The 19,956-nt window shown below is 55.3% G+C and overlaps 2 protein-coding genes across 2 annotated transcripts; both read right to left on the bottom strand.

Annotated features, from left to right (window-relative positions):
* Positions 1 to 3,479: 3,479 nt before the first annotated feature.
* Positions 3,480 to 12,487, bottom strand: PIP5KL1 (phosphatidylinositol-4-phosphate 5-kinase like 1; the record flags this gene model as incomplete). Its single annotated transcript, XM_080708683.1, has 10 exons — positions 3,480 to 3,747; positions 5,494 to 5,647; positions 7,116 to 7,228; positions 8,513 to 8,568; positions 8,651 to 8,685; positions 9,621 to 9,745; positions 9,894 to 10,048; positions 10,239 to 10,289; positions 11,337 to 11,540; positions 12,281 to 12,487. 10 exons carry the CDS (start codon positions 12,485 to 12,487, stop codon positions 3,480 to 3,482), a joined length of 1,368 nt encoding a protein of 455 aa, XP_080564809.1.
* Positions 12,488 to 14,898: 2,411 nt separating this feature from the next.
* DPM2 (dolichyl-phosphate mannosyltransferase subunit 2, regulatory) lies at positions 14,899 to 18,014 on the bottom strand (the record flags this gene model as incomplete). Its single annotated transcript, XM_080708880.1, is given in 6 exon segments — positions 14,899 to 14,957; positions 15,941 to 16,043; positions 17,403 to 17,492; positions 17,786 to 17,802; positions 17,805 to 17,813; positions 17,816 to 18,014. Coding segments are annotated over 6 exon segments (477 nt in total).
* Between the last annotated feature and the right edge of the window lie 1,942 nt (positions 18,015 to 19,956).

Raw genomic sequence — 19,956 nt, 5'->3', positions numbered from 1 at the left:
GGTTCCATCCCCAGTACCGCAAAAAAAAAAAAAAAAAAATAATAATAATAATAATAAATAGGGCTGGAGATAAAGCCCAGAGGTAGAAGGGCCCTAGGTTTAATCCCTACTACCACAATGAATAAATAAATATGAATAAAAAATAAAATACATTGCATTTGGTGCCGGGATTCCAACCTTGGTAACACACACATGCACACACACACACACAGAGTCCTGCGTGGTGGTACATGTTTATAATTCCAGTACTTGGGAGGCTGAGAATTGAAGATTTGCAGCCAGCCTCAGCTACTTAGTGAGGCCCTCCACAACTTAGAGAGTACCTCTGGGTTCAATCTCCAGTACCGCAAACAAACAAACAAACAAACAAAGTGCATTCACTAGAGAGTTCCTCCAGCCCTCAGGCTCCGCCCTCCCTCCTCCGGGAACCAGCGGGCCTCCTCTCTCAGCCCCATTGCAGACTCCATTCGCTTTTTCTCCGAGGCCTGGGAACGGGCAGGATGTCAGAGGGTCTACCCCGCTCAGCAACCCTCCAAGTCGGCCTGCTCCAGCTTGGACGAGCGCCCTGCAAACCCGCCCCAGGGCGGCGCAGGCCCTGCCCAGGCCTCTCCTCCTGGGCCTCACCCAGCCTGGCCGCTCACCCGAGGGGAGGCGCACGGCGGTCCCCAGATCACAGCATGCCCGATGGCTCCAGCTGTCAGGGTAGAGGAAGATCCAGTCCACAGTGGAGCTGAGACCAGGAAACGCCATCGCCCCAGATGAATCTCTTCTGGTGTGTGTGTGTGTGTGTGTGTGTGTGTGTGTGTGATACTGGGGATGGAACCCAGGGGCACCGAGGTGGAACCGAGCTATACCCCCAGCCCTAGTTTTTATTCTTTAATTTGAAACTGGGTCTCACTGAGTTGCAGAGGGCCTCACTAAGTAGCTGAGGCTGTCCGCGAACCGCGATCCTCCGGTCTCAGCCTCCAGAATGCTGGGATGACAAGCGTGCGCCACCACGCCCGGCTGTCCTTCCATTTGTTTTTTTATCAGAATCCCGAGTCTTTCTCCAGCTGAATCTCCTGCATGATGTGAACTGCTGCGTTCCTCTTGGCCACCCTCCCTCACCCTGCCATTTCCCGTTCCAGTGAGCTCATCCCTGCCCCTGGGCCTTTGCACATACTCGTCTCTACCTGACCTGCTCTCATCACATGACTGGTTTCTATCATTCAGCTCAATCATCTCCATCTCAGAAAGGTTCTTGCTGACCTCCCGGTCTCAGCTGGGGCCCGCCATGTCCACACTGCAGGGCGCTGGGTACACACTAGGCCCCCTTAGCATCAGCTGAATGAGTGAGTAGGGAGAGCCCGGAGTCCTGGGTCCTGTGAGTGCGAGGCCCTGCCAGAACTCACTGCAGGAGACCGGGGAGGAGAAGGGCTGAGTCACCCTGTGTATGAGAGCAGGGCTCTGGACCCCCGGAAGTGTGGCAGCTGACCCCGGTTCCTGCCGCGAGGCGCTGACCGGTCACCTCCCTTAAGGACTCTCTGGCCCAACTTCCGGCTAAGCAAGAGCAAGAAATTCCGAGGTTCATGCCAGCTCAGAGAGGTTGAGTCATCACCCAAGGTCAGCCAGACAATAGCGGTGCTGACCCACCGTGTATAGTTCCAGAGCACACACGCCCGCCATCTTCCTTTGGCGGTACCTGAGGGCTTGTGACATGGCAATATGGGCTTTCCCATATTTCCCACGTGGCTTTCCTCAGTCCTGAGCTGTCCAGCCCTCCCTGGGGGGACAGCTCCCCCCTCGCCACACCCCCGGCCCCTCCCACCCTAAGATGTGTCATTCTCCCACCCTAGGCCTTGTGGGGACCCTCCCAGGAACATGGCTGACTCTTCCTGCTTCTGTTTAGAAGCGGAAGCCCAGCCGGGCGTGGTGGCGCACGCTTGTAATCCCAGCATTCTGGAGGCTGAGACTGGAGGATAGCGGTTCGCGGACAGCCTCAGCTACTTAGGGAGGGCCTCTGCAACTCAGTGAGACCCTGTTTCAAAATAAAGAATAAAAAATAGGGCAGGGGGTGTAGCTCGGAGGTCAAATGCCCCTGGGTTCCATCCCCAGACCCACACACACAAAAAAAAAGTAGTGAAAGCCCTACTTGGGAAGCGGAGACAGGATGATCGGATTGCAGGTTCATGGCCAGCTTTGGCAATTTAGTGAGGCCCTCGGCAACTTAGGGAGACCCTGTTTCAAAATAAAAATAAAGCGGGGTATGATGGCGCACGCTTAAAATCCCAGCATTTGGGAGGCTGAGACAGGAGGATCGCAGATTCATGGCCAGCCTCAGCTACTTAGTGAGGCCCTCTGCAATTTAGTGAGATCCTGTTTCAAAATTAAGAATAAAAAATAGGCTGGGTGTGGTGGTGCACGCTTATAATCCAGAAATCGGGAGGAGGAGACCAAAGGATCTCACAGTTCATGGCCAGCCTAGTACCTCAATCAATCAATCAATCAATCAATCAATCAATCAAGGGCTGGGAGGTAGAACGCCCTTGGGTTCAAGGCTGGCCTTCGCTGCCCACACGATCCAGGGAATAGCTTGGCCTCAGCACCTTGCCCTTGACACCCAGCAGGTGCATGTCCCCAAAGGCACCAAGCTCCTTCCCGGGTGGCTGCCTGGCAGAGAGCCTGTCACATGTCAGAAGCTTAGTAAATATTTAATGAGTTAATGAGGTGTTTCCCTCCTTCCGATTTCACACGTTAGACCACGAGCACAGAGAGGTTAGCACCTTGCCCTTAGTCACACAGCCAGGTGCTAGAGCAGCTGGGAAGGAAAGGCCCCCTTGGGCATGGGCGAATCGGACTGGGGCCAGAGGCCAGGCTGGAGTTTCCTGGAAAAGGGAGAAGCAGGCTCCCAGGGGTGTCTGTGCAGCCCGGACCCTCGGCCTGACCTCTGCCCCTTGCCCTCATTCCACGGATGGGAACAGAGATGTCAGAGGACTGGGCTCCCTGCAGACCATCAGCGACCCTTCCGCAGACCTCTAGGAAGCCCCAGCCCCTGCTCCCGCCCCAGCTCCCACCCGCATTCCAGAGACTCAGGAGCCAGGGGAGGGCCATGCACGAGCGGGGCCGGGGGAAGGCCTCAGTTTCCCCATCTGGACGACAGGGGAGCAGAGCCCTCCACCTCTTGGCTTCCCCAGGGCAGGGGGACTGGACCGCCGGAGCTGCCGTTTGTGAACACGGGCTCCACTGTCCAAAGGCAGGGTGGGGTCCCAGTCCAGCACTTATTGCTGAATAACCCTGCTCCGTCCCTTCACCCCCGAGCCTCCATTTCGCGGTCCAAAAAGAGAGAAGAAGAAGGGCAAATTTCGAGGATTAATGAGCTGATAGGGCGGAGTCACACCACAGGACAGCTGTCAGTACAGCTAGTTGGCGGATGCTGCCCTCTGGTGGCCGGAGCGAGGGTCAGCGGTTCCTCTGGTCCAGGCAGGGCCGGAGGCCGCGCCTCACTCGGTGTGCGCCTCCACCCACTGGCGGAGGCGACGCGCGTACAGAGTCGGGCTGACGGTGGAGAAGGTCCTGCCCGGGTAGCGCAGCGTCTTCCACAAGTACTCCAGCCGCTTGCGAAGCCCATAGACCGTGGCCAGATCCACGAGGCCCAGGAAATAGCGCTGCTCCGTCCCGTCCAGGGTGTGGAGGGCGTTGGGCACGTCGGGCAGCAGCCGGCGGTTCTGAGTCTCTGGCTCCTCCGGGCTCTGGGTCCCTTGCACAGACCTGAGTGCGGGCCAACAGTAGGTGAGACTGCGGCCTCATAACGCCGGGCGTGGTGGTGCACGCTCGTAATCCCAGGCGTGGGAGGCTGAGACAGGAGGATCCCACGGGTTCGAAGCCAGCCTCAGCTACTGAGTGAGGCTCTCAGCAACTTAGTGAGACCCTGTTTCCAAATAAAGTATAAAATAGGTCTGGGAGTGTAGCCCGGAGGTAGAAAAACCTCTGGGTTCACCCTCAGTACCATACACACACAAAATTAAAATAAAATAAAAGTTGCAAAATAGGTCTGGGGATGCAGCTGGTGGTGTAGGAAAGGCGGAATGAAAACAAATTTTGGTAAAGCCAGGCTTGGTGGCGCATACTTGTAATCCTAGTACTTGGGAGGCTAAGATAGGAGGATTGCAGGTTCAAAGCCAGCCTCAGCAATTTAGTGAGGCTCTCAGCAAATTAGCGAGACCCTATTTCTAATAAAAAAAATAAATAAAATTGGTCTGGGGATATAGTTTGGAGGTAGTAGGCCCTTGGGTTCTATCCCTAGGAAAACACATATACACACATAAAATTGGTATAAACACTATTCTATGCAAACTGGGGCTCACTGGCTGAGTGACAGGCATGGCCTAAGGCTGCCGGAGCTTGGATTGGTGGCTCAAAGGCTCTGTGTCCCGTGGCAGACATTCCACTAATCAATTCGGATGCAGCCAGCAATGGACTGTGTGGGGAACATGAGCCGGCATCCTGCTCCGGCCTCAGCCACCCAGGGTCATCTGCTAAGGGGCAGGAAGAAAGGCTGGAGGAGCACACCTCATCTTCCGCCCTATTATTTTATTTTTTTTTTATTTTTTTATTTTTTGGTGGTACTGGGGTTCCTGGAAGCCCTTCTACCTCCGGGCTACACTCCCAGACCTATTTTTACATTTTTATTTGGAAACAGGGTCTCCTAAGCCAGTGCATGCGGCTGGCTTCGAACCTGCGCGATCCTCCTGTCTCCGCCTCCCAAGCGCGGGGATGACAAGCGTGCGCCACCACGCCCGGCTATTTTTTATTTTAAAACAGGGTCTCACTGAGTTGCAAAGGGCCTAAGTAGCTGAGGCTGTTCGTGAACCGTGATCTTCCTGTCTCAGCCTCCCAAGCACTGGGATTACAAGTGTGTGCCACCAAGCCTGGCTCTGATTTTTTTTTTTTTTTTTTTTTTTTTGGTGGTACTGGGGGTGGGACCCAGGGGCTTTTCTACCTCCGGGCTATACTCCCAGACCTATTTTATAATTTATTTGGAAACAGGGTCTCACTAAGTTACTGAGAGCCTCACTAAGTAGCTGAGGCTGGCGATCCTCCTGTCTCATATTTTTTCTTTTTGAAACAAGGTCTTGCTGGGTTGCCGAGAGTCTCACCAAGTTGCTAAGGCTGTCCTTGAACCTATGATCCTTCTGTCTCAGCCTCCCCAAAGTGGGGATTACAGATGTACACCACCACAGCCCGCTGACATTCTCTTCAAATCCACACTGAAGCCCTTGTCCAACTGGACCTCGTCAATTCCGTTCCCTGACTGTGGTCTTCTTGTGCCCCCAGCTCCACCCACCAGGCTGCTCCAGTGAGGGGTATGCACGCACGCGCGCGCACACACACACACACACACACACTGTTTGCATCCATCTCCGAGCCTTTGTCTGTGCTGTTCTGCCGTGGGAGGTGTCCCTACACCTCCCGGTGTATCCTGCCCACACTCGATCTTCCTTGCCCTGGGCTCACCTGGCCATGCGGAAGATGAGGCTGTTGTCCTGGCCCCTCTCGTCCTCGTGGAGACGCTGGGAGGCCATGAGGAGGCTATAGTCTAGCACGTTGAGCTCCCGGAGGAAGGTGGTGTCCAGTTCTATCTGGCGGAGGAGCCAGCTCCGCTGGGGCCCTGCAGGAGCACCCGGCCAGCGCCTGAGTTCTGGTCATGTGCCAGCCCGGGAGCTCCACCTGCTCCTGCCCCAGGAGGGCGGGTGTCCTAATGTCCCCATTTCAAAAATAAGAATTCATCTGAAGCCAGGCATGGTGATACATACTCGTAATCCCAGTACTTGGGAGGCTGAGACAGGAGGATCCCAGGCTCAAGGCCAGCCTCAGCTACTTAGTGAGGCCGTCCTCAATTTAGGAAGAGCCTGTTTCAAAATAAAGAATAGCCGGGCGTGGTGGCACACACTTATAATCCCAGCATTTGGGAGGCTGAGACAGGAGGATCGCGGTTCGCGAACAGCTTCAGCTACTTAGTGAGGCCCTTTGCAACTCAGTGACACCTGTTTCAAAATAAAGAACAAAGCTGGGCGTGGTGGCGCACGCTTGTAATCCCCACGCTTGGGAGGCAGAGACAGGAGGATCGCGCAGGTTCGAAGCCAGCCGCGCGCGCTGGCTTAGGAGACCCTGTTTCCAAATAAAAATGTAAAAATAGGTCTGGGAGTGTAGCCCGGAGGTAGAAGGGCTTCCAGGAACCCCAGCACCACCAAAAAATAAGTAAAATAAAATAAAATAAAGAATAAAAAATAGGGCTGGGGGTGTAGCTCAGAGGTAGAATGCCCCTGGGTTCCGTCCCCAGTACTGTAAAAAAAGTTTTTAAATTTAAATATGTGTGTGTGTGTGTGTGTGTGTGTGTGTGTGTGTGTGTGTGTGTGTTACTTGGTTACTCAGGACTGAACTCAGAGGCATTCTTTTTTTATTTTTTATGGTACTGGGAAATGAACCCAGGGGCATTCTACCTCCAAACTATACCCCCATCCTATTTTTTTATTCTTTATTTTGAAATAGGCTCTCACTAAGTTGCTGAGGCGGGCTTTGAACCTCTGATCCTCCCGTCTCAGCCTCACAAGTACTGGGATTACAAGTGTGCGCCAGAACTCCTGGCCCTATGTTTTCATTTTGAAACAGGGCCAAGCCAGGCATGGTGGCGTACATTTGTAATCCCAGCATTTGGGAGGCTAAGACCAGATGATCACAGTTCACGAACAGCCTCAGCTACTTAGTGAGGCCCTTTGCAACTCAGTGAGACCCTGTTTCAAAATAAAGAATAAAAAATAGGGCAGGGGGTGTAGCTCTGAGGTCAAATGCCCTGGGTTCCATCCGCAGCACCGAAAAAAAAAAAAAAAACAGGCCTCACCAAGTTGCTGAGGCTAGCTTCAAACCCACAACCTCCTGTCTCAGCCTCCCAAGTCCTAGGATTATACGCATGCACCACTGTACCCAACTACTCATCTATATAATTTGCCTAACTTGCAAGCTATGGAGCCAGGATTGAGCCCTGCTCTGCCTGTCCCCAGAATCTATGCAGAGGGCAGTGCCAAGGATGCTCTGCTGAACTTCACCGTGGAGCAGCCGGTGCCCACGCCGCAGCTCACCCAGGTCCATGGTCCTGCCCTGGAAGTTGCGGTCCTTCAGCACCAGGACAATGGGGCTGCCCTCAGGGGCCGGCTCCACCCAGCGGCTCACCTCGCAGCCCTTGATGTCATACCTGGGAAGTAAGGAACCGTCAGCTTTGCGACACCCAGAAAGACTCACCCTGCAGGCACCAATCTCGTTATATACAACATCTCCTCACAAGAGATGAGGAGATGGAGGCTCTGAGCGTTCCTCTCACTCACCTGGGCCACAGGTAAGTAAAGAGCAGGACAGGGAATCCCACGCCAGCCTCTGGAAGCCCCTAGGGCAGGGGACGGGAAGCCCATGGCTCTGGGCAAGTGCCCAGGAGGGCAGCGATGGCAGCCAGGGCTGTGTGCGGCCAGAGGCTGACTTGAAATCCCTGCTCTTCATGTCCGTATGTGGCTTTTGCCTGCCTCAGTTGGCGTGGTGGTGCACACCTGTAATCCCAATATTTGGGAGGCTGAGAAAGGAGGATCACAGGTTCGAGGACAGACTCAGTAAATAGTGAGAGTCTTATCAACCTAGCAAGACTCTGTTTCAAAATAAAAATAAGTCGGGCATGGTGGCGCATGCTTATAATCCCAGCATTTGGGAGGCTGAGACCAGAGGATCGCGATTTTTGGACAGCCTCAGTTATTTAGTGAGGCCCTCTGCAACTCAGTGAGACCGGGTTTCAAAATAAAGAATAAAAAATAGGGCAGGGGGTGTAGCTCGGAGGTTGAATGCCCCTGGGTTCCATCCCCAGACCCGCAAATAATAACAACAACAACAACAACAACAATAATAATAATAATAATAATAATAATAATAAAGTTGGGCATGGTGGCACACGCTTGTAATCCCAGCAGTTGGGAGGCTGAAATAGGAGGATCATGGTTTGCCAACAACCTCAGCTACTTAGTGAGGCCCTCTGCAACTCAGTGAGACCCTGTTTCAAAATAAAGAATAAAAAATAGGGCAGGGGTATAGCTCGGAGGTAGAATGATCCTGGGTTCCATTCCCAGTACCACTAATAATAAAAATAACAATAATAATAATAATAATAATAATAATAATAATAATAATAATAATAAGGCTGAGAATGTAACTCGGAGGTAGAATGCCCTAGGTTCAATCCCCAGTACCACAAAAATAAATACATGAATAAATTAAATAAAATGAGGAAGATGGCAACGCCTACCCACAGCATCGTTCTGGGATAAAGATAAAGAACATTAAGGCCCCAGACAGTGCCTGACGCGGACCGCGCGTCAGCTGTCCGTCTCCAGCCGGCCGGTCGGGGAGCGTCCCCTCTCCTGGGCCTGGGCTTTGAGTGCGGTCCTTCCGGTGGCGCACAGGGGTGGGGTGGGCCTGCGCCTGCGCACAGCAGACTCACCTCTCAGAGATGCGACCCGGGGGGTAGAAGATGCTCTGCATGATGATGAAGTATTTCTGGGGACAGGGGTGCAGCGTGAGGGAGGCCGGGACCCCACCCCGTCCCTCCGCCCGGCCACCTCGTCTGGGCCTCACCCACCTTCTTTCCCTGGGCCACCCGCAGACTGTGCACTCCTGGAAGAGAAGAGGGTGCAGGTAAGGACCCTCAAACTTCACAGCCCAGGGCCCCCCCCCCCCGCATCCTCCCTTTTTTTTTTTTTTTTGCTGGTCTGGGGATGGAACCCAGGGGCATTTGACCTCTGAGCTACACCCCCTGCCCTCTTTTCTTTTCTTTTCTTTTTTGTACTGGGGTTCCTGGAAGCCCTTCTACCTCCGGTCTACACCCCCAGACCTATTTTTATTTTTTATTTGGAAACAGGGTCTCTTAAGCCAGCGAGGCTGGCTCCGAACCAGGGCGATCCTCCTGTCTCCGCCTCCCAAGAGCAGGGATTACAAGCGTGCGCCACCACGCCCGGCTTTTTTTTTTTTTTTTCTTCTTTATTTTTGAAACAGGGTCTCACTGAGTTGCAGAGGGCCTAAGTAACTGAGGCTGTCCACGAACCGCGATCCTCCAGTCTCAGCCTCCCAAATGCTGGGATTCCAAGCGTGTGCCACCACGCCCGGCTGGCATCCTCCCCAATTCTGAACTATGCTTCCTTTTTAGTTTTTAATTGTTTTTTGGTACTTGGAGATGGAGGTTGAACTTAAAGGCATTCTGCCTCCAAGCCACACTCCAATACTGAGGCTGGTCTTGAACTTGCAATTCTCCTGTCCCAGCCTCCCTGGGATGACAGGCGGGCGCCGCCACACCCCACGGGCCTGGCCTCCTCCTCGAGACCCTGCGCCTCCTCAACCCACCCCTCCGGGCCCCGACCCCAGACCCTACCCACAGAGGGAGCCAAGCCCCCACCCCAAACAATGCCAACGATGCCCCGCCCACAGGCAGGCCCCGCCCACCACCACCACCACCACCCCGCTCTGGACTGTCCAATCCCAAGCCTGCCTCCTTGAGCCCGCCCATAGACCCCGACTCCGCAGGTACTTTGCGGTCCCGCCTCGGTCCCCCGTACCCAGCAACCGCGCCAGCAGCGAGTGCGGGTGCCGCTGCAGGTGCCGCACGTAGCGGGGCAGGTGGGCGAGCAGCACCCTCACCTCCCGGCGCTCCTGGGTCTTCAGGAAGAAGCGCTGGTCGTGGCTGCGGGATACGAAGTAGAGGTCACCATCCGGCCGGGCTGGGGTCTCCCCGCCCTGCCCCGGGTCGTCAGGAGGAGGGTCCTCAGCCCCCTCCCCTGTCCCGCTGGGGCTCCGACCTTCCCCCCTGCCCGCCCCTGCCGCAAGCTCACGACAGGAAGAAGCTGGCCTTGCTCTTGGAGGTGCTGAGGAACTGCAGGAACGGGCCGCCGGGGCCCAGCGCCGCCTGGTAGTCCTCCTCCGCCAGGCCCAGCGAGCGCCGCAGCCGGGAGAAGGCCGGGCCGGCCAGCGTGCCCAGCTCGAAGCCCTGCGGGGAGGAGCCCGGGCGTCCACACGGGCCCAGGCTGGGTAAGCACTGGGCCCTGGTGTGGGAGGGGCGGGATGACCACAGACTCCCTGCAAGGCCCCCAGCCACCACTGCCCTACACAGATGGGGAAACTGAGGAAAGAGAGCACATACCAGCACCCCCCTCCCCCAGGATTCTTGGACTTCCTACCTCATGAACCTGGACCAGGACCTCAGAAAAATCCTCCTGGGTGGGCGGCCCCTGCGGGGATGGGTAGAGGGTCTTAGGGAAGTTGACTGGCTGTCCCGGGCTCTCCGGGTGCCCTGTAATGGACCCTGCTCACCCAGTCGATCCTTCAGCCAGCAGGGACCTGTGGGGTCTCTGGTGTGCCCCAGCTGGGCGGATGGGCTGGGGCAGGGGGGTGGCCTGAGGTGTGTCACCCACCGCCGGGTCCCCACAGCACCAGGCTCTGAGCACACAGGGTGGCCAAAGGCTTCCATCCCAGAGCCAGGAGATGGCCCTGGAGTCAAATGGCCGCCTGCCATGGCCTGGGGCAGGATCAGAGAGCGCTTCCTGGGGGTGGTGACCCTGAGCATATGCCTGAAAGGCCACGGGAGGAGGCGGCAGTGGGGACCCGCTGGTGGCTACAGCCGGAGCGGGGAGTGTCTGAGCCTGGAGGGGCGCTGGAGTGTGCACGAGGCTGGACCTTGGCCTTGCAGCCCACGGAGCGGAGGGGGGAGGAAAGGTGGGGGGTCAGGTCCCTGGGGACCCTCCACTGTCGCTGGTTTCCACACCAGGTTTCCACGCCAGGTGTTGATCTGTGAGATGTGGTCAGACTGTGCACATGTGCGCACACACAAACGACACACATGCCCAGCCGGGCCACCCGGCCGCTGAGTTGGCAGCCAGGTGACCTTTTCTGCTGAGCCAGCTGGGCTCTGGCCGGAGCTCCAGGGAGGCTGGGCTGGGCTGGGCCGGCAGAGTAGGGTGGGTCCCTCCTCCATGGGAGGCCCTGGCAGGCTGGGAGGCCTTTCCAACCTCCCAGTATAAGGGCTTCACCCATTATACAGACGGGGCACTGGGGCCCCCTAACAAGCACAGCCACGCTTGAGTCAGGGGTTCCTCAGTGCCCAACATCCTGGGCTTTCCACCACCCCCACAATGTCCCTCCCTCCCTGCAGCCAGCCCCTGCCTTCCTCCTCTGGGTACCCCCTTCTGATCCCCAGCTTGGCAGCAATAGCAAGACAGGCCATCAGCTGGGTCCTGCCCTCGGCACCATGGGGGTAGAGGAGACCAATTGCCATTCACCAGGGGCGGGTGGTCTACGAAGACCTGGGTGGCAGCCCACAGCCCCGCCTGCATCATACAGGTCAGCCCGTGCAGCTCATGCCCAGGGCTGATCTCGAACAGGCCCAGGCGCGGCTGCTTGTCTCGTAGGCGCCAGAGAAGGCCCCGGCGGCCGGATCTCGAGGCGGCGGCTCTGTGTCCAGCCTCTGGGGAGGGGGCCAGCACCTGGTGAGAAGAGGCACAGGGAGCAGGGAACAGGTGGAGGCATGGCAGAGGGTGGAGACCCAGGTTCAAGTCCCACTTCACTACTGTCAGCCTTCCCACCCGCTCTGCCTCAGATAGGACAACGCCATACCCGGCTCACCCGATGTCTGCAGGGTGGCACCCGGCACACAGTCCGCATCCCAAGAGTGAAGGTTCCTGCCTCAGTAGGCAGAGCCCAGCTGAGAGGACCGTCCCTCCCCGGCCTCCTGACCTTAGGTGAACCGCTTTGGGAAACTCTGCAGCCTGCCGACTACAGTAACCGGGCCTGGCCGGCCTCGGCTGTGTTGCTGAGGAGTTTGGGGCCCCGCGCACCGCAAGCCTGGGTAGCAGGCTGAGAGGCCATGATTCGGTCAGCTCGGCGCGTCCTGCTGAGTTCCTCCAGGCCAGCGGAGGGTCAGCACACGCTGACATCCTACCAGTTGGCCCGCGGACCCCCACCATGAGCCCCATCAAGGAGAAGCTTTTGTTATCATCCTCAATATTCCCGGAGAGGAAACTGAGGAAGACCGGGGCACCCCCATTAGGTCACACACACCCCTTCAAGCCTAAGCCCCGAGGTGGGGTGTGTCCTGATCCTCGCCCAGGACGGGGGCCCCCTCCTAGGCTGAGATGGGGGCGTGTCTGCGCCGCTGGCGGAGAGGAAGCCCGGCCCCTGCCCGCCAACCTTGCCTCTCCTGTCCTCTCTCAGGTCCGTTACCTACCTCGCGGGGCCCGGGGCTTGGCGCGGCCATCACCCCCGCAGCAGCTTCCCGGGCTTTGGCCGCGTCCCCGCCGCCCCCAGCAGCAGGATCCAGGCCCCGCCCCTGACTCACAACCGACCAATCGCACGGCGTTGGGCACGGCTGCGCCCAATCCGCGCAGGGGGCGCTGGCGATCGCCTGCAGGTCCCGCCCCCGCGGCTGCAGCATCCTTCGGACCGAGGTCCAGGCGGGGCGGGGCCGCCCCCGGCATCAGCTGGGGTTCACGGGAAGGAGACCCCCACACACCCGTTTCCCACCCTGCGGCCGCAGATCCCCGGGTTTCCCGAGGAGGCGAGTGGCCGAAACCCTGACCCTCCCACCCATTCGGGAATGACTTCACCATTCGCTGGCGTTCAGGTGAGGAAACTGGGATCCACAGAAAAAACGCGACTGCCTCCTGGGGAGCCAGGGTGTCCATTCATGCAACACATCTGTGTGGAACCCTCGAGCTGGGATAGGCCCCGAGAACACAGTGGCGAACCAATGGGAGGGACAGCGCCGCCAGTGTGGTCCTTTAAAGGCATACACCCAATGATGTCACTCTTCTGCTTAAAACCTCCTGTGGCTTCTCACAGCGCTGGAACAAATGTCCGGCTCTTCTCCGGGCCCTGGGGGGCCTGCCTGCCCCACTCCAGCTCCATCTCCGCCGTGCTCCCTCCCCAGCTCCCCACCCGCCCCCAAGCCGGCCCTGGGCCAGGCTGTTTCTAGCCACCAAACTTCAGTCCTTTCCCCCAGATTTCCCACAACCTGGTCACCTCTATCTTTTCCATTGTTAGAGATCGTCTTTTTTTTTTTTTTTTTTTTTTTCGGTACTGGGGATGGAACCCAGGGGCATTCTACCTCCAAGCTACACAAGCCCTATTTTTTTTTATTCTTTATTTTGAAACAGGGTCTCACTAAATTGTAGAGGGCCTAAGTAGTTGAGGCTGTCTGCAAACTGCAATCCTCCTTCCTCCTGTCTCAACCTCCTAAGTACTGGGATTACAAGCGTGCGCCACCACACCTGACTTTTTTTGTGTGTGTGCTGCTGGGATTGAACCCAGGGGTATTTTACTTCCAAGCTACACCCTCAGTCTATATATACATATATATATATATATATATATATATATATATATATATATATAGATAGATATAGATATGTATGTGTGTGTGTGTGTGTGTGTGTGTGTGTGTGTGTGTCTGGGGATAGAACCCAGGGGCATCTGACCTCCAAGTTACACCCCCTTCCCTATTTTTTATTCATTATTTTGAAACCGGGTCTCACTAAGTTGCAGAGCCTCACTGAGTAGCTGAGGCTGGCCATGAACTGCGATCCTCCTGTCTCAGCCTCCCAAATGCTGGGATTACAAACATGCGCCACCACGCCCGGCTTGTTTTATATTTTGAAAGAGGAACTTGCTAAGTTGCTGAGTCTTGCTGCGTGGCTTTCTTCCCCCATCCCAAATCCACATAACCCCCGCTTCTGTCAACTTTCCCTCCCTTTTCTTACTCCCGGCCAGCATCTTTTTCTAACCATTTTTATACTTTTATTGGTACACTGTACTTATATATCATAGTGAGATCCATAGCGACAGCTTCAGCTGGGCGTGGCGGCGCACACCTGTAATTCCCGATACTTGGAAGACTGAGCCAGGGGTAAATCTCAGGTTCAAGGGCAGCCTCAGCAAATTAGCAAGACCTTGTTTCAGAATAAAAAGCGATGGGGGTATAGCTTGGAGGTAGAATATTTCTGGTTTCAATTCCCAGTATAACACACACACACACACACACACACACACATACACACACACACGTGTTCAAGAGATGTAGCAGGCCAAATGGGGAGAGGGTCAGGGGAAAATCCTTTGGATTTTAGGGACAGACATCGGCTAGGCACACAACTGTAATCCCAGTACTTGGGAGGCTGAGGCAGGAGGATGGCAGGTTCGAGGCCAGCTTCAGCAATTTAGTAAGACCCTATTTTAAAATAAAAGATAAAAATAAAGGGCTATGGGAGTAACTCAGAGGTAGATTGCCTCTGGGTTCAATTCCCAGTACCAAAAATTAAAAAAATAAAGGACATAGAGACAAATAGCATTTATTGTTAAGTTTGCCCCAAAGAGGCCAGCCCTGGGCAGGTGGGGCTCAGCCTTCATGGAGAGTGGTCCGTCTAGGGGCCCAGCATGGCTGCCATAAAACGCCCCAGTGGTCCTGGCATCCGTCCGTGCGCCATTTCCCAGAGCCTCCCAGCCCCAGCAGCCTGGGCTGTGTCACACTCAGGAGAGCTGCCTGAGGAGAAGGTCAGGTGCTGCTTCTGAACCTGCTAAGTTCAACGTCAGGGAGGAAACTGAGGCAGGAGGGCAGAGCCCAGAGGAAAAAGTGACCGGAGCCCGACAGTGCAGTCAGGCTTTGTTCAGGCCGGAAGGCGAGAGGGGGGCTTTCGGGTCCTTCTCCCTCCTGGCTTCCGGGAGGGTGAGCAGGAAAGGAGGGGGTTCTGTTCTGTCAGGATGAGTCCGGAGCAGCTCTGCCTCCTGAGAGCCGCAGGGCTGGAGGGGCCAGCTTGGTCCCTGTCTCGGAGGGAGGTAGAGCAGAGGCCCTCACTGAGCCTTCTTGGTCCCGTTCCGGTTCCTGAGCATCACGTAGGTGATGAACAGCCCTGGAACGTGCAGACCAGAAAGACCAGGTAAGATCCCCGCTCTTGACCACAGGGCCGCGCACCTCCCCAGCCGCCCTCCTCATCATCTCCTCCTCCTACCCGCTCATCTGCCCTGGTCATTCCTCAAGCCCCGCATCTACCCAAGTCATGGGGAGCCCCGGGCAAGAGGCTGCATGTAGTGTCTCAGGTTCCCGGGGAACGAGAGCTACCTGTCCATTCCTCATGCACCTGCACCCTGACCTGTGAGGAAGAAAAGTAACTCAAACGGAAGGCCGTGTATCCAGGCAACCATAAGTCACTAGGCCGTAGCTTGCTCAGGAATTTCCTGCAGTCACTAACTGTCACGTTTCAACTTCTGTGAGCCTCCCTGCCTACTTCCACCCTTTGTTCTATAAAATAAGAGCTCCCATGGAACTCGGGGCCAGAGTTTTTCAGGAGCTACCCTAACTTCGGCTCGCCGGTATGATCCAGTTCCTCTTTTACACCCTACCTGGCGCCGGGTCAATTATTCTAGAGAATTTCTGCAACACCTACCTGTCTGCCACCGACCTACTCATCTACCCTACCTTCCAGTCACTCAAACTATTTTTTTGAGCACCAACTCAGTGTGACAGCCTGTGCTGGTGCTGAGGACACAGCAGTGATGCAGACACGGTCCCCTTCTGCGCAAAGCCACTAGAGATGAAAAGGTGCAGGACCCGAGGAGCACCGAGCCAGGTGACAAGAGGGTGAAGGTGACGACGGTGTGAGCAGAGTGGGGAGGGGATGGGAAAAAGGCAGACATGCCATCAGTCCAAGAGCCTGAGGCGCTGGGAAGACCGGACAGGCTACTGACTGTGGAACAGAAGGATGAAAAAGAAATGCCAGACAGAGTGGGGAGCAAGGAGCTTCCGGCAGACGTACAGAAGTGGAAGCATACTCGGCGCGGGAGAGGGTGGCGGGTCCCTCCAGACCCCCTGCCCGGGCTCAGGCTGATGACTCACCCACAAACAGGAGCAGCAGGAGGCCCGCAGCCAGGGGGATGGCGACAGCGTAGGCTCGGGGCAGGAAGAACTTGTGGATAACATGCTGGCTGTCGATGAATGGCTGGCAGGGAGGGCAGGGCCCAGGTGAGCCCTGCTCGTGCTGCCTGGCCCCCATGCCCCACCTCCCCGTCTCAGCCTCCCACTATTGGGATTACAAGTTTGTATAGGCCGCCACGCCTGGCCATTTTTATTTTTTATGGTCCTGGGAACTGCACCCAGGGGCACTGTATCTCTCATCTACATCCCCAGCCCCTTTGGGTTTTGAAACAGGGTCTCATGAGGTTGCTGAGAGTCGGTTGGGTTGCTGAGGCTGATGTCAGTCCTGCGATCCTCCTGTCTCAGCCTCCCAAGTATTGGGATTATACACAAGGGCCACCATGCCTATGCCAACTTACTTTGTTTATTTAAAATTGTTCACTGGGCACCTGCCTGGTGCCTGCTCTAAGCTGGTGCCAGGGATCTGGCAGAGAACACAAAATAAAGGACCTACCCTAAGCACACAGCCTGGCAAAGGGTATCTGAGGAATCCCCAGGGACTCCCAAACTAGGCTCCCAGGTCAGCTTCTGTTTAAATTTTTGTGGTACTGGGGACTGAACTCAGGGGCATTCCACCTGAAATATACTCCCAGCCCTTTAGTTACTGACAGCATCACTAAGTTGCTGAGGCTAGCTTTGAACCTGTGATCCTCCTGTCTCAGCCTCTCATGTGATTATAAGTGTGTGCTACCACACCCGGCTCAGGTCTTCTTTATCCAATTATTTTTTCTTTAAAGGATATCACGAAGCCGGGCGTGGTGGCGCACGCTTGTCATCCCAGCATTCGGGAGGCTGAGACCTGGAGGATCGCGGTTCGTGGACAGCCTCAGCTACTTAGTGAGGCCCTCTGCAACTCAGTGAGACCCGGTTTCAAAAGAAAGAATAAAAAATGGGGCAGGGGGTGTAGCTCGGAGGTTGAATGTCCCTGGGTTCCATCTCCAGACCCGCAAAAATAAAATAAAATAAAGGATACCACGTTCTGCAAGATTTTGCTTTTCAAACACATTACACTTCTTAAGCAATGACTAAAAGATTTTTCCAAATGGAAAAACAAACTCCTAAGTCTTCATAAAATCCAGGGTGCGTGTCAAGCCCGGGAGCCGGCTGACCAGAACTCCCTTCAAGGCAGAGCAAACCCGGATAAGAGTTCACGGTATAAGCGGTGAAGAATACGATCTTGGGCCAGACCTGTCTCCTTGAGCGTCGGCCTCCTTGTCTATAAATGGGAACAGCACTCCTATCTTCTTAGTGCTGTTTGGAGATTTCATGGGAAAGGGAAGGTAAAGTACCCAGCACACCCTGGTCTCAGAGGGCGGCTTCAGATCCAAGGATGGGGAAGGCGAGCCGAGGTTGGCGGGGGTTGGAACTAGGGGGTCCGACATACCAAGAGAATCACCCAGGCGGTGTAGTAGGTGAAGATGATCAGGCTAACGGCGACGAGGCCGAGTCCCACCACCTGGTCTGTCCCCGTGGCCTGGAGGAAAGGGAGGGCTCAGCTGACGAAGGGAGTCTCCATTTAGGTGCAGTAATGGCCGGGGGCGTGCAGCCAGTGTGCGCTCTAGCTTCCCATTCATTCCGCAGCTGGAAGAGGGCCGAGCCAGCACCAATCTCTAGGCTGGGAGGGCGAGCCAGGACTCGGCCTTCTCACCCGTGCGCGGCCGGCCGGAGAGCAACCCCAGCGGGGAGGGCTCGAGCACCGGCACCGGAGCAGACCCCCGGCCCCACCCCCTGACACCTCCGCCCGGCGGCTCTCAGCCCCAGCCTCACCATTTCCTCCACGCTCCCCACCTGAGCAGAGGACACATCCGGTTCCTGATCCGGGCGCTTCCGGCTCTGAGCCGCGGAGCACGCCGGGAATTGTAGTCCGCGGAGCAGTCAGGAGCCCGTTGCTCGTGACCGGCTGGCACCGCCTCCCTTTGCATGTCGGGAAATGTAGTTTCTTAAGAGCATTGTGGGAGGGTCTTTTCCCGAATCTCCCTAGGGCGTTGAAAGCCATCCCACCTGACCTTTGTGGTCATCCCGTCAGATACCCCACCCAAGCCCATCACTAAACATTCCATAGTCCCAAAGCCAGAGCGAGAAGGGGGTTCGAGGTAGGAAGCCCCGTTTTTCAGATGGATCTGGAAAGTGAGGATCTGAAAAGGGGAGATCTTAACTCCAGGTCAGCTGTGAAGTGGACACCAGATCCTGGGGGCCCTACTTCCTGGCATGTTATGTTGCAAGGGCAAAAGCAGATAAGAGACCAGGTCTCAAAGCCTTTTCCCCGGCAGGATCAATCTCCACTCCTGGGTTTCTGAGCTGCCCTTCAGCTCCACTGCACTTCAGTGACACCTTCAGAGATAAGTTCCTTTGCTCCCTAAATTGACTCTTGAGGGAAGGGACAGAATTTTCACAGCCTGGCCTGGATGGGAGAAGGAGCCCCAGCCCGCTCACAGGGATAGGGAAGGTTTCCGTCTGTCTTTCTTTTTTTCTTTTTTTTTGGGGGGTGCTAGGGATTGAACCCAGGGACATTCTACCTCCAAGCTACACCCCCAGCCCTATTTTTATTCTTTATTTTGAAACAAGGTCTCACTAAGTTGCAGAGAGCCTCACTAAGTAGCTGAGGCAAACCTGCTATTCTCATGTTGCAGCCTCCCAAATGCTGACTACAAGCATACATCACCACGCCTGACTATTTTTTATGTTGAAAGAGGGTCTCCCTAAGTTACAGAGAGCCTCCTCACTAAGTAGCTGAGGCTGGCCACGAACCTGCAATCCTCCTGTCTCAGTCTTCCAAGTACCAGGATTACAAACGTGTGCCACCATGCCCAGCTACGAGTTCTCTTTTGGTGCTGGAGATTGAACCCAGGGGCGCGCTACCACTAAGCTATAGCTCTACCCATTTATTTTTATTTATTTCATTTTTAAATATTTATTTATTTATTTAGTGGTACTGGGGGTGAAACCCAGGGGCTTTTCTACCTTCGGGCTATACTCCCAGCCTGGCTCTGATTTTTTTTTTTTTTTTTTGGTGGTACTGGGGGTGGGACCCAGGGGCTTTTCTACCTCCAGGCTATACTCCCAGACCTGTTTTATATTTATTTGGAAACAGGGTCTCACTAAGTTGCTGAGAGCCTCACTAAGTAGCTGAGGCTGGCTTTGAATCTGTGCTATACTCCTGTCTCAGCTTCCCCAGTGCAGGGATTACAAGCGTGCGCCACCATGCCGGCTCTACTTTATTTTCTTTATTTTTGCTACTGGGGATGGAACCCAGGGGCATTCTACCTCCGATCTACACCCCAGCCCTACTTTTTATTCTTTATTTTGAAACAGGGTCTCAATGAGTTGCAAAGGGCCTCAATAATTAGCTGAGGCTGTCCATGAACCGTGGTCCTCCTGTCTCAGCCTCCCAAATGCTGGGATTACCCAGTGTGCGCCACCACGCCTGGTTCTACCTGTTTATTTATTGACACCAGGAAATGAACCCAGAGGCAGTCTACCTCTGAGCTACACCCCCAACTCCATTTTTTATTTTTATTTTTATTTTTTGTTTTTTGGTGGTACTAGGGGTGGAACCCAGAGACCTTCTACCTCCAGGCTATACTCCCAGACCTATTTTATATTTTTTATTTGGAAACAGGGTCTCACTAAGTTGCTGAGAGCCTAAGTAGCTGAGGCTGGCTTCGAACTTGTGCGATCCTCCTGTCTCAGCCTCCCAAGTGCTGGGATTACAAGCGTGCGCCACCACGCACAGGTTTTATTCTCTATTTTAAAACAGGGTCTCACTAAGTTGTGGAGGGCCTCACCAAGTAGCTGAGGCTGGCCGAGAACTCCTGCCATCCTCCTGTCTCAGCCTCCCAAGTACTGAGAGTACAAGTGTAAGCCACCACATCCACCCCTTTTTATTTATTTATGTATTTATTTATTTATTTTTGCAGGTCTGGGGAATGGAACCCAGG

The sequence above is a fragment of the Muscardinus avellanarius genome, assembly GCF_963383645.1.
Source record: "Muscardinus avellanarius genome assembly, chromosome: 13".
In the NCBI taxonomy this organism is placed as follows: domain Eukaryota; kingdom Metazoa; phylum Chordata; class Mammalia; order Rodentia; family Gliridae; genus Muscardinus; species Muscardinus avellanarius.
Note: the sequence above shows the minus strand (reverse complement) of the source record. Positions and strands in the feature narration are given on the sequence as shown.